The 14263-nt window shown below is 51.8% G+C and overlaps 1 protein-coding gene across 1 annotated transcript in view; it reads left to right on the top strand.

Annotated features, from left to right (window-relative positions):
* The window catches only part of RAMP1 (receptor activity modifying protein 1), a 30588-nt gene extending 23284 nt beyond the window's left edge, over positions 1 to 7304 (top strand). Inside the window, exon 3 of the mRNA XM_084892782.1 lies at positions 6704 to 7304. Coding sequence (XP_084748908.1) covers positions 6704 to 6959 — 256 coding nt within the window. The 3' untranslated portion in view covers positions 6960 to 7304. The remainder of the gene's footprint in view (positions 1 to 6703) is intronic.
* Positions 7305 to 14263: the final 6959 nt, after the last annotated feature.

Genomic DNA, 14263 nt, shown 5'->3' with positions numbered 1-14263 from the left:
CAATAACTCCCTTTTAATCATTATTAATGCATTTAGATTAGTTGCCTTTTGGAGAGATTTATCTTTTTTTTAAGTCTTGGTTTGGATATTTATTTTTTTTCTTCTTGTGTTTGTATAGTAATAAGATAATTTAATTTTGCACTGTTCAGCTCTAATCCATTAATTTTTACATACAGTATCACCATTATTGTTTTCTTATTAACCTGTAACTGAATTTTTAAATTCTTTTAATTCCCAAATTTAATTATTTAAGTCTCACAATTCCCAAAATTATGAGTTATCTTTCATTTCTACAAATTCAATATTTTAAAATATGTCTTTTTCTCACTATTTTCTAGTTTTTGGTGTGTTTTTTTTAATATATTTTTATTGATTTTTTACAGAGGAAGCAAGAGGGATAGAGAGTTAGAAACACTGATGAGAGAGAATCATCGATCAGCTGCCTCTTGCACACCTCCCACTGGGGATGTGCACTCAACCAAGGCACATGCCCTTGACCAGAATCGAACCTGGGACCCTTCAGTCCTCAGGCCAACACTTTATCCACTGAGCCAAACCAGTTTCGGCTAATTTCTAGTTTTTAATACTGCAGCCAAAGAATATTGACTTACAGTTTCCACTTTGGGAATTTATTGAGTCTTGTTTGCTGCCTAAATAATAGGATACTGGGATTGCTAAAAAGATGGTTGATTTTCTGTAAAACAGAAACACTGCAGATAGTCCCTGAATCCAGTTTACTAACTTTATTTTTCACACGCCTTCATTCTAGTTTGTATCTACTGAGCCTTGAGAGGTGGAGGTGTAACTGGTCAGATGTTAGAGGTGGGGCTGCCTGTGTCCTGTAGGCTGTGGTGACACTTTTCTCGGTGTGGAATGGCCCTCTTGCCCCATGTATTGCACTTGGCATGGGATTGAGCCCCTGGCCCACACACACTCGGTGCAGGAAGTGGAAACTGGTGATAGAAAAATGCCTTGTGATAGCCCACCGCCAGGAGTCACTTCTGCCTGCTCCTGGGCACAGGGACAGGGCCACATAAGGGAAGGGACACCCTGGAAGGGACAGGCCCAAGGAGATGGGAATGGGATGGGGCAACCTGTGTGTGTGTTGACAGCCCAATGTAGGCAGGACCAAGCTTCAGATAGGGGCAGGTGTGTCATCGGTATCAGGGGTATCAGATGTCCCAGTTGCTGGCTGAGGAGGGAAGGAGCCTGCAGAGTGCGGATGCCCCTCCCGGAGAGGGAAGGGTGTGGGGAGCCTCCGTGAGGAGATGGACAGGCTGCTGATGGAGGGGGAAGGTTCCTGGACACACAAGGGGGTTCCTGGTGGGGGATCAACTACCAGGGGAAAGTTGGGAGAGAGGAAGGGAATCCCTGGGGATGGATGGACCTAGGAGAGGGGGCCCCTGGAGAGGGGCGCCATCTGGTGTCCGGGCCCTTTCTGCAAGGAGGCGGTGGAGTAGGGAGGAGGAATCCTGGAGGGTGTGGTGGGTGTGAAGAGAAACTTGGGCGCCTGGGACTGGGTACAAGGGGGAGGGGGGGGGCGGGGGATCCTGTCCTCGGGGCCCAGCCCCACCCTCCTTGCTCCTGGTCCTGAATCCCCTTGGGGACTGGCCGTCTGCCCGCAGCATCCCAACAGACCACAGTGTCGCCCATCCACTTCTGCAGAGGAGACATGAGAGGTTAAGTCCCTGTCCCAGCTGGCTTCGGGGTGAATGAGAGTAATGGAGGAAGCCAACCGCCTGCTCTGGCCCTGGGAGGCTGCCAGCCAAGTGCCCCCAGGTCCAGGGAGGGAGTCCATGGTGGCCAGGGGAGAGCCTGCTCTGCTGGGGGAAGCAGAGGGCAGGGAGGGGGTGTCCTGCTCCTGGGACAGGGTTTACCTGGCCCAGCTAGGGGCAGAGATAAGCCGGGTGAAGGAAGGTGAAACAAGGAATGCAGCCTGCTGGCTGGGCTCAAAGAGGCATGGGGTCTGCAGGCTCCCTGGGGAGGCAGGGCCCCAGCAGGCCCCTGAGCCCCAGGCTTGCCAACAAGGGGAGGCCTGCCAGGCAGCAAGGGCTGTTAGCCCCCACAAGCCTCTCTCTTCCTGTCTGGCATTCAGCACCCACCTGCGGGGATGGTCCAGAATAGCCCATGGGGTCCCTTGGAGGGAAGGTCTCCTACTGTCACAGAAATGAGGAAGTGAGCCCTCCGTGGCTGCAAATGCAGGGACATCAGTGTCCCGTTGGCCACAGGCCTCTTTGCAGATAGGATTTTTTATATGTGATTGTAAAATAGTGTATGCTCACTGTAGAAAACTCACGAAGTCCCCAGAAGGGGTAGAGATGGGAGAACAAAAGTCCCTCATATCACAGCCCTGGGGTGGCCCTCCCAGCATTCTGGAATGGTCCCCTCCTCTGGGGGCATTTTATGCTGAAACCACAATATTTACACACCAGGTCTCATATGCTTTCTTCTGCCCAACACTGTAACATAAATATTTCCCCACCTCTTACACAGTTCTTCATACTTAGCAGTTTTGTGTTATTAATCCTCACCTGAGGAGCTTTGCTTTTCATTGATTTTTAGAGAGTGGAAGGCAGGGGGAGAGTCACACAGAGAAATGTCGACGTGAGAGAGACACATCATGCTCTCTGACTGGGGCTGGGGATAGAACCTGTAATCAAGGTAGTCGACCTTGACTGGAATCGAACCCTAGACCCTTCATCTGAGACTTAGGCTCTAACCACTGAGAAAACCAGCGAGGGCTCTATATATCATTTTAATAGCTATATTCAAATAGCTTATCAGTAATTTTTTTCATTGCTATCTTATAGTTTACAGTTTTTCATAATTATAGGTTTGCAGTGACCCTCCCCACCCCCCACCCCCCCTTCTTACCTTACTTTTGTCTGCATTTCATGTTATTAACTTACGGCAATTCTTAGAAACAGAATTACTGGGTCAAAGGGTATCCATGATTTTGAGTTTATTGATATATATTGCCAAGTTGCTTTTCAGAAAAATTTTACTAGTTTACCTTGTATTAGTAGTGATAGGAGTGCCTGCCTCATTTTACTACACTTACCAGCGTTGAGTAGAATCCAACTTGTATTTCCAGAACTACTTAGCCAAAGGCACCATGGGTATTTCTGTGCTTGCACCCACCTCACCCCTCTCTGTCTATCTGACAACTCACTCCCCATGTCAGTCTGGCACTTTGACAGACTCTGCAGGCCAGCCTCAATGGGTCACTTCTACCTTCGCCTGTCCCACGGCCAGGACACCAGGTAGCGCCACCTGCCCCACCCCAGCAGCTAGCTAAAGCTGCTGGAAGCCACAGCTTGTGAGTTCTCCCAGGTAAACAGCCAGGAGTGATCAGATAAAGGGAATCAGAATCCTAGAGTGGTTTGTCCTCAAGTTTTTGAGGGCTTAGATACACATTGGTGGATTTATAGAATGAGAAATGTATCCTAGCCCAGCTGGCGTGGCTCAGTGGTTGAGTGTCGACCTATGAACCAGGAGGTCACTGTTCCATTCCCAGTCATCGCACATGCCCGGGTTTCGGGCTTGTTCCCCAGTAGGGTGTGTGCAGGAGGCAGCCAATCAATGATTATCTCTCATCATTGATGTTTCTCTCTCTCTGTCTCCCTCTCCTTTCCTCCCTATCTATAATAAAAAGAAGGAAGGAAGGAAGGAAGGAAGGAAGGAAGGAAGGAAGGAAGGAAGGAAGGAAGGAAGGAAGGAAGGAAGGAATCCTGTTTCAGGCTCACAGCAGTTGTCAGGAAGAGACAGTGAGAAATGTCCACCTATTGGGCATCCGCTGTATTTTCGGCCATTTGATCCCCTTTAGCTAGATGTGCCCAGTAACCCCGTTAGGTGGGCACCTGGGCCTTCATTTGGATATAAGGAGACCAAGACTGAAATAGGTGAGATGAGGCTCTCAGCATCACTTGGATAAGAGGTGGGCCTGGGATTTGAACCAGGTGGGTGGGGTGGCAGGTCCCAATCTCATATTCCACAGCAAGACCATTCAGAGCTATTTTGAGGACAACAGCAACCATGAGGGTCCCCAGAGCTTGTGGGCATCAGTGGACACTTTTTTGTCAAAACCGAGCAACCATGAGTTGTGGTGCTGGAGTCGTGACGGGGGCCCTGGACAGACTGGAAACACCCACCATCACCGTCATTTTCAGGAACATTACCAGCAAAGTTTTCCTGGGGGCCCAGAATAGAGAGTTCTGGCCTAAAAAGGGTAACTATGCAGAGCGGGCTAAATGAAAATGTTTTCCAGAGTTATTTCGGGCCCTTAGTCAGTACTACGTTCTTTTGACAGAAGACTGCTCTGAAGGGGTTCTTTTATCACAGTCTTGCTGACAGAGTTCACAATATTTATTGAACGTTTCAGCTGTCACTTCTGTATAAATAAACAGGATGAAGAGGCCCGGCTGTATGTGGAGCTATTTTTAGGAGGGGGTGGCTTTGTAGACTGGAAGGATAGTATTTCAGGGAGAGAGTCCTTATCCTAGAATATCCCCCACAGCACAGGTCAGCCTCCAGTGGCCTCAGCCGGGGGGGGGGGGGCGGGGGTAATGGTCTGAGGGTCACAGCATCCTGGGTCAGGGGCTCCTTCCCATGCAGAGATGGCCACACATCCTTCTAAGGACATCCCAGCTCCACCCTTCAAGCACAGAGGATGGGAGGACAACATTTATGGTCAACTGTCACTGGGTCCGCAGAAAAACTCAGCACTACCTGCTGGTTTGGTGGGGAGAAGACAGTCATTCACGCCAGTATTTGTAACACGTAGCCATGTGGTTGATCAACAGCCACGCAAAGGGCTGGACATGGTTTTCAACAATCCCGGACACATTTAGCACGTACATGTGCCAGGCACTGACCTGTTCTAACTCATTCTCTTTTCACAATGAGATCCAACCTGTCAGGGGTTCCATGGCTTCTTCCACTTGTGTTTTATACTCGAAATATGAGTCCTTGTTCACATGAGAGAACCACATACCCAGTGGGCACAGGTCCTGCGCAGCCTCTGTGGTCTCTGCCCACCCTTCTCCTCCCAGACTCCTGCACTTTGCCCACTCACATGGTCTGGGGGAGGCTCCCTGCGCCCTAGCACTTCAGGTAAAGTCCCAGAGAGCAGCCAGGCAGACAAAATAGTGACCAAGCAACTTGGAGACCATAAGATTACAGCTGGAGGCAGGGGCCTATGAAAGCCTCCCTCCGTCTCCCCAAATTGCTGGATGGCTTCCGCTCCATTTAATCACGTTCTGGATGAAAAACAAGGAAGTGTCTTTTAAATGTCTTCATTTTGCCTGGCCGGCATGACTCAGTGGTTGAGCAATTACCTATGAACCAGGAAGTCAGGGATCGATTCCAGGTCAGGGCACATGCCCAGGTTGCAGGCTCGGTCCCCAGTAAAGGGTGTGCAGGAGGCAGCCGATCGATGATTCTTTCTCATCACTGATGTTTCTATCTCTCCCTCACCCTTCCTCTCTGAAATCAATAAAAACATATATTTTTAAAAAAATAAAAGTAAATAAATATCTTCATTTTACCAGTTAAGAAGCTCTTCATTTCTTTGTGTGGGTTCAAAATTCTGTTCTCTTCTTTTTACTGGAGGGTTTTAACATTTCTTGTAGCACAATGAATTCTCCCAGCTCTTTTTTCCTCTGAAAAGGTCTTTATTTCAACATCATATTTGAAAAATATTTATATATTTTTTTAATATATTTTATTGATATTTCACAGAGAGGAGGAAAGGAGAGAGATAGAGAGCTAGAAACGTCGATGAGAGAGAAACATCAACCAGCTGCCTCTTGCACACTCCCTACCGGGGATGTGCCCGCAACCAATATACATGCCCTTGACCGGAATCGAACCTGGGACCTTTCAGTCCACAGACCAACGCTCTACCACTGAGCCAAACGGCTTCAGCTGAAAAATATTTTTAACTAGGTGTACGATTCTGGGCAGACAGTTCCCCCGTGTCTACCACCAGTAATTTAAAGATACCCCCATCATCTTTGGGCTTGCATAGTCTCTGGTGGGAAGTCAGCTGTGACTCATATCATTGTTCCCTGGAGGTGTCTTTTCTCTGACTCCAAGATTTATTTTTTTCTCTCTTTATCTTGGTTTTCAGAGTTTGGCTTTGACACGTCTGTGTAGCTATTTGTTGTTGCTTTGGTTTTTCTGTCCTGTTTGGGGTAATTTAACCTTCTTGGGTTTGTGAATTGATGTCTCATGTTTTGGAAAATTCTCAGTCAATATCTCTTCAAATATTCCTTCTTCCCCATTCCCTCTTCTCCTCCTGGAACTCAGATTACAAGTTGGGATTGATATCATTGAGAGTGTTGTGAATTTACTGCAGCTCTTTTCTTCTTGTGTTCCATTTTGAGTCATTTCTACAGACCTGTCTTCACATTCACTAAATTATTCCTCAGAATGGGCTGCAGATTTGCCCACTGGAAGGCTCATTGCCCTGAGCTGACATTCCACCTCTAGTCTGCCCTCAATGTGGAGAGCCCCTAGCTCAGGTCTCCCCTTAGTCGCTGCCTATCCAGGGATGACCACCTGTGGGGGTTTTTTGTTTGTTTGTTTGTTTGTTTGTTTGTTTGTTTTTTACCTTGTTTGAAACTAGCCCACAGACTACAAGCATGGTGAGGCCAGCGTCAGTATTCCTTTTCCTCCTGACCACCTGCTTTTCTACCTGCAGGAGCTACGGAGAGCTCCAAGACTGCACCAAGTACGTGATGGATAGGCTGAACTGCTACTGGCCAAACGCCGCGGTCAACAAGTTCTTCATCTCCGTCCACCAGCGCTACTTCAGAAGCTGCCCTGTCCCTGGCCGGGCCCTGCAGGACCCACCCATCAGCATCCTCTGCCCCTTCATCGTGGTGCCCATCCTGATGACCCTGCTCATGACTGGGCTGGTGGTCTGGAGAAGCAAGCGCACCGAGGGCGTTGTGTAGGCCGTGGCCCGGGAGCTGCCCCATGCTGAGTCTGCGGGCAGGCAGGGAGGCCGGCAAGCTCTGGGCCTGGCCTGGGAGTGGCTTCCTGGCCCTGACAGCAGAGCAGGCCCCAAGTCCCCTCGTCCCACCTGAGATCGGCTATCAGGATTTCGGAGCAGCGGTGGTGCAGGATTAACCTGGAAGCCCCCAGCGGGAGGTGAAAGCCGCCCTAGGAAGGGGGCTGGTGCTAGGAGGGAGCAGAACATTGCGGTCATTATTTCTGGGGAGTCTCCAATGTGTTTGCTCTCACCTCTAGCCAGACTGTGGATGAGGAGTTTGTGATTAAAAGGATGTCCTTGGATTTGGGGAGCGTCAGTATTTCTGGCTGTGGGTCACAGTGGAAGCCGGGGAGAAACACTAGATGCTTCAGACTCTGTCTTCCCCTGCAGGCGGTGGGCAGGGACCGATGGCAGTGAGGCCTGGGTGGGCTGAAGGTGCTCCACAGGACCCCGAGGCCCCGCCCCTCCACAGGGCCTGGAACCACTGGCTCAGAGGATTGTGCACAGGCATGCCGAGGCCAGGCTTGCTCAGTTTCGCTGAGCACCCTGCCCCCCAACTCCCCAAGAACACCCCCAACCCCCAGGTCCAGGCTCCCACCACTCTGTCCTTGAGGGTTTCACCTATTTCCTCGGACCGTCCCTGCATCCAACACAGCTCTGCTTCCCCATTCAGGATTCTTCCCACACCTCCATGTGTAAACAGGCTTCTAGAAGGCTCTGGATCCCCTAAGGGAGCTCCCACACTGTCCCTCCCAAATCTTCTCTGAGCTGAGCAACCCCTGAGGTGCCTGCAGCCCCCAGCTTGCCCCGCCCTCCAGCACCCTCTAGCCCAGGACCTGCCCCTTCTCACCCTGAGCAGCAGCCTCTCTGCCTCCGGTCAGCTGGCCAAAGCCATTACGTCTGGACTCTTCCGCGCTAGCACACCACAGCCACGGGGCCCCCCATCCCACTGGTCAGGAAAGGGCACGGGTGTGGCCTCAGGGAACATGGGTTTCTGGAGTCCTCAGCACAGGACCAGGGAAGGGCTGTGAGCTACCTGCTAGACCGCAGCCTCCTCTGCCCTCAGCTGTTGGAATCGGGGCTGTGAGAGCTGGAAGGAACGAGGGCAATTGTCTCCCGTTAATCCCGCTTCTCCCCAGGAAGCTGATGGCACAGGTGAGTCACGATTTGGGCTCAGGGACCGGAACCAGGTGGAGGAAGCTTCTGGTTGAGGCCCTGGTGTCCCTAGTTTTGGGGATTCAGGAGGCTTCAGAAGCAGGGAGTGGCAGGAAGCAGCTGGAGGGCCTCACACTGCACCTGAGGACAAAGGTGTCGACAGGTAAGGACAGCCCCCACCTGGCCGTGGTGGTCATCCCTCCTGTAAAGAGCTGCAGAGCCCCTGCTTCCTGCACCTCACCGCCTCCTATGTGCTTGCCTGCGTGTGTGTGTGTGTGTGTGTGTGTGTGTGTGTGTGTGTGTGTGTGGTTTTGGTATTATTAATATTATTGAAACTTTATAAAAACAATTAACTTTCTAAAATAACTCAAAGTTTAGTTTCCTTGAGCTGTGGTAACAAATTAGCACAAACCAGGCAGCCTAAAACAGATTTTATTCTCTCAGTTTCCAGAGACAGGAAGTCCCAATCATGGCTCTGGTGGGCCAGGCCCTCTGAAGCTCCCCAAAGGACCCCTCCCTCCTCTTCCTGCCTCGGGTCTCTGTCGGCACTCCCAGGCAGTCCTTGGCTTGTGGCTGCAACACACCAATCTCACAATCTCACTGTCTTCCCTGTGTGTGCTGTGTCTCCTCTTCCTCGGACACCAGCCATACTAGATTTAGGGCCCACCCTGCCAGTGGGACCTCATTTTAGCTTAACTCATTCCCTCTGCAGAGACTCCATTTCCAAAGAAGGTCTTATCTGAACTTCCAGTGAACATGAATTTGGGGGACAACTTAGCAAACGCAAGAGCTGGTGACGCCTCGGTTCTCCCCTTTGTCAGGCCGTGACAGGGACAAGGCTGGGAACTGCTAATGACCTGGGGCAGAAGCGGTTTCCAAAACCCAGCCAATCGGGTGACAGAACGAGGCCAGGAGCCCAGAAGTTCCTGATGTAAATGCCTTGTCCCGGATGCTGGGAGGTGTGGCCCTGTCCAGGACCAGTTCTGGGTGGTAGCTGCCCTCAGCCCAGCCTGTGGGGGCCTTGAGTGGGCAGTTGACTTTTAGGAAAGTGAGTCCCTCCCTTCCTTCCTTCCTTCCTTCCTTCCTTCCTTCCTTCCTTCCTTCCTTCCTTCCTTCCTTCCTCTCTCTCCTCACCAGAGGACATGCTTAGAGAGAGGAAGTGGGTGCAGGGAGAGAGAGAAACAGGTAGCCTTCTGTATGTGCCCCGACCAGGCATCCAACCTGCAGCCTTTCGGTGCACAGATGACACCCCACCACCTGAGCCACTCCGGCCAAGCAGAAAATGAGTTTCTCAGATGCCTTGAGAACTGCTCCCGGAATCACTCTTCTGAGCAGGGCATTCTCCGGGCAGACAGCGAGAGGGCCACAGGGTATCTGGTTGGTGCTGCCACAAGAATGAGCACCTGCCAAGATCACAGGGAATGATGCTGGTGCCCTGGCTGCCTCAGAGAGCAGAGGCCGAGGTCAGTGGGGGAGCAGTGGGGTCCACGCTGGGGGTGGAGGAGAAGCAGGAACTGCAGGTGCTCCCCACCGAGGGGCACTGCTCGGGCCTAGTGCGCCCCTCCTGAGCTCTGTCTGCCCTTTCCCCTGAGCCTGTCCCAGGGGCTCCCTGGGAGTACAGGAGGGGCGGTGGTGGGTCAAACCAGTCACACACGACCACCCTCCCTGTCCCAACCCTTTCCTACCCGCCTTGAAGCATCTGCCACCCTGAGGGCCACCCAAGCAGGGGAGACCCGGCTGATGGAAGCAGCTGTCCTTCGGGGCCTCCTCTGACAGTCCAGGGACAGGGCCTGCAGGGACAGCTGGGAGCCGCTGGGCTGGCCGGGGAAGCTGACGACAGCTTTCATTTAACAAGTAAGATTGACCAGCTGGGAAAACGGCCCTCTCTCAAGAGCTTTGTCCTGGAAATCCAAAGAAAAAAAATGTTCGAAGTCAAAGAACCCAACAAATGAAGGGAAAGGTCTTGGGAAGTGGGATTGGCCAAGGACATGTTGTTCCCGAAGCCGCTCCTATCAGCAGCTCCCGGATAAAACTGCCCCGGAGACAGGGCATCATCCTCTGAGCCTGAGGCAGCTCTGAGCTGAGCTCATCTTCACAGAAAGGAGTCCCTGCTGGGCCGCAGCTGGAGCCGCAGCTGGGGAGGACACATTGGGGGAGGGAGGGAGGGAGGGCTGGAATCCAGCAGGGCACAGGGCATTCCTTCCCAGAACTCCCACCACCACCCAACCGAGATAAACCCCTGGGACGAGATAAACCCCTGGGACGAAACTTCCTCCTCAAATTAGAAAGATGGACCCAAAGTCTGCGAATGTGTATTCCCAGTGATTCCCCTCCCAGGAATTCATCCCAAGGGTGTGATTAGAGACGGACAAGAGGCCTCGTGTGGGCTGCTCTGCACCAGGACCACTCACAGAGCAGACAAGTGGAGACATCCTCCGGCCACAGGAAAGGACCGTCACGTCAGATTAAATCCAGATGACGGGAAGCAGTTTCCTAAAATTACGTACATGGAGTTTTTTCTCAGGCCATAGAGTTAATTGGAAAAGGCAGATTACAAAATAGGAAAGCGAAGTGATCTCAGTTTAAGGGTCTGTGTGTGTGTGTGTGTGTGTGTGTGTGTATCTGTGTGTGTGTGTGTGTGTGTATCTGTGTGTGTGTGTGTGTGTGTGTGTGTGTGTGTGTGTCCTGGAAATCCAAAGAAAAAAATCTGTTAGAAGTCAAAGAACCCAACAAATGAAGGGAAAAGGAGTGTACGTGTGAGTTTGTAAGTATGTTAGTGTGAGTAAATGTGAGTGTGTGTGTGTGTGTGTGTGTATGAGTGAGTGTGAACGCACACCCCCAGGCTATATCAAACTGAGGGACGATCATATAATGTGACTCATAGAAACAATCACAACACACTACAGTGTGGATCTAGCTGCCGAGTCACAACTGCTGGGACGCCACTTCCCAGTAATGAAGGCCCCACAACATGGTGGTTAGGAGTCCCGGTGCTAGACTCGAACTTGCTCAGCCCTGGCTGGACCCCTTCCCACCTGTGACTTTAGCAGCTTGCTCATCTCTGCTAATTGATGTTCTTGGAGGGATGGCCTAGCGTCAGTCATGTGCTCCATCCCCAGGATGGTGTGGTGTCCAAGCTCCAGTGAGAGGCTACTTGCCAGAGGATCAGTGTTTGGAGGTTAGGGATGGAGGGGAGCTGTAGAGGACCATGCAGGAGGCTGGGGGTTTTGAGATGGTGAGGGGAAAGTGTGCTTCATAATTTTATAAATGCTTTTCCATTTTTGAACATAACTGCCCTTATGGAACAAATTCAGGAAAGACCCACAATACTTTTCAAGGCTATTTTCGGAGGTGAACTTGGATCTGACTTTGGTTTCTTCTTCATGGGATTGTGCTGAGATGGCCCAGGAGGTTTCCTGTCTTTACTCGGGTTCCATCACCGTGCCATGGAGATCAAGAACACCAGCTTAAGGGCAGCTTAAAAAAACAGTTTTCTGCCCTTCCCTCAAAGTCATTCCTCCCCGCTAACCCCACCCCAGCCCCAGTCCCAGGGCTGGGAGAGTCACCCAGGGATTCTCTCCCTCTGCTGGGTCCCTTTCCCAACAGACATTTGCCCACAAGCTGGGGCAGTTTGCTCCCCGAGTTTCTGGGGTGGGAGGCAGGCAGGGGTGCCTGGAGGTCAGTGACGATGGCCATTTGTCTTCCCATGGTGTCCCCCTGTGTATGTCTGTGTATTAATCACCAGGCCTATGGGATTAGGGCCCACCCCAGTCACCTGATTGACCTCTTCAAAGATCCTGTCTCTAAATGCAATCACATTCTGAGTGCCTGTGTTGTACCGTGATTCCGTGTTCCCCAAAGACCACAAGGGAGCCAAGTTCGATGCAATTAACAAGAGAGCCTCTTCCATGTTAACATGGGCTCTGTCCCACTCATGCGGAACTTCGCCAAGCCCCGGGGTTCTACACCGGTGGTGATGTCACTGCTTTGGCTGACCCTGATTGGTTGGGTGAGGGCTAGGGGTCCAGTTACACAAAATGGAGGATAACTCCGCCCTGTCCCACAGTGGAGTCCGGAGTTTATCCTCACCCTGCCCTGCCCTCTCACCTGGGGGTTGAGATTTCAACATATGAATGAGGGGCGGGGGTGGGCAAAGCTCAGCCCTAATCAGAGCCCACCTCCCCAACCATCCAACTCCACCTGGTGGCAGTTGGCTCTGCAGCCAATGGAAGCTGTGCTGGAGCTAAAGGTTTGCAATTTGCCATGAGCACTCATGGAAAACCGGGCTGTAGCCAGGCAATTGCCACAGAAACATCACAGGCTGAATAAAACCCTGCTTCGATACGCGTCGCACGCTCCTGTTGGGGGAAGCAAGCCTAGAGGAGCCAGGGGGAAATCGTGGTGTCGGTTTGACGACACAGACTTTTCATCTGGTTTCGTGTTTTGAAAAATGGACTATTCTCTTCTCCCCTGAAGTCGGTGTTCCTCACTGATTTTCTTTCTTTTTTCTTTTCTTCTTTTTTGGTGCAGAAAGGTAACAAAGAAATGAAGGGCTGAGGAAAGATGAAGAGAAACATATTTGTCTTGAGTTAACTGGGTCAACCATTGGGAGGGCAGGGAAAGAGGGAGAGGATTAGGGCGTGTTGGAGAGATGCCTACCCAATCAGCCTGCCCTGCGCAGCTGGAAGTAGGCGAGGGAGGCGGGCCTGGGCCTGTATCCAGGACATGCGATTGGCCAGCCACGCAGAGAGCACCAGGCCCAGGAGAAAACAAGGAAAGAAGTTTTTTACTCACTCCTGCTCTCCCAGCCTTCCCCAGCCAGGGAGTTATGTCCATTTTGCAGATAAGGAGACTGAGGCACAGAGAAGCAACCACGCATGCCACGATGTCCTCGAAATGGGTGCTGTGCCAGGGTTTGAAGCTGGGGGCCCTCCTCTCCCCAGACCCCAGTATGTCACTCACCTGTGCTGGCTCCCCTGGTCCAGGAAAGTGGAGAACAGGAACTTGGGTTCGAGGAGGGAGCTATGGTCACCTCCTGCTGTGTGTGCAGCAGCAGGTCACACTGGGGTTTGCAGGTTCAAGTGGGCTTCCCTCTATAGGACTCCTCCCCTCCACCCAAGCCCTCCTGGGCCACCTCTGTCCCTAGGGGGCGCCCCCAGCACAGCGGCTTCATGACCAATCCCTTTGGGAAGCCATGGGGTAGAGCTCACCTCGGGGAGCCTTCCCTCCTCGCCCCCTTCCAGGTTGCTGCAGCCCCATAAAGTGTTCTGGTTCTCTCAGCCAACCAGCTTCAAGGACAGCTCTATTGGAGCTTGGGAGAAGCAATGAGGGGGGTCCTATCATTCTTCTACTCCCCTTATCTCCAGAGCTGACTGCAAGGCCTCCTGTGCCCCCAAGAAGGCTGAGATCTGGCCCCCAACCAGGACAAGCTGTGCTGAAACTTTGGGGACACACCTGAGGGAGGAATTTGCATGTGTATCAGGAGTAAGACTCACAGACAGCATCACAGCCCCTCTCAGGTCCTCCCACAGCCCCCTGCTCCCCAGCTGTCTTGCTCATCTCCCACATCCTAATGGCCTGCAGCCCCTCATCCTAACCCAAGGCTGCCAACAGCAACTGCCCTTCCATGGCCCTTATTTCTCCCAACCCCCTAACTTGCAAGTTAAAAGTGATTTCCAAAACTGGTGTCAATAGAACAGTGAGCCAAAACCGGTTTGGCTCAGTGGATAGAGCGCCGGCCTTCAGACTGAAAGGTCCCAGGTTCTATTCCGGTCAAGGGCATGTACCTTAGCTGCGGGCACATTCCCAGTGGGGAGTGTGCAGGAGGCAGCTGATTGATGATTCTCTCTCATCAATGTTTCTAACTCTCTATCCCTCTCTCTTCCTCTCTGTAAAAAAATAAAAATAAAATAGAACCGTGAATTCCTGTTGCTGGGTTTGTTGTTTCCTTCCTCGGGATTTTAAAAAGATAACTGCTTTCTAGTTTTCAAGTCCTGGCCCCATAGATCCTGCACAGCTGGAAATGGTTTTATGGCCCAGGAAACAGGCTAGGCAGGCATTCACCCAAGCTGTTCCCTGGGCTTGGCCTGGCTTTCCTGCCCCCCTCGTCGG

Source organism: Pipistrellus hanaki (assembly GCF_964339955.1).
Source record: "Pipistrellus hanaki genome assembly, chromosome: 8".
In the NCBI taxonomy this organism is placed as follows: Eukaryota; Metazoa; Chordata; class Mammalia; order Chiroptera; family Vespertilionidae; genus Pipistrellus; species Pipistrellus hanaki.
This window is presented reverse-complemented; position numbering and strand designations above follow the sequence as displayed.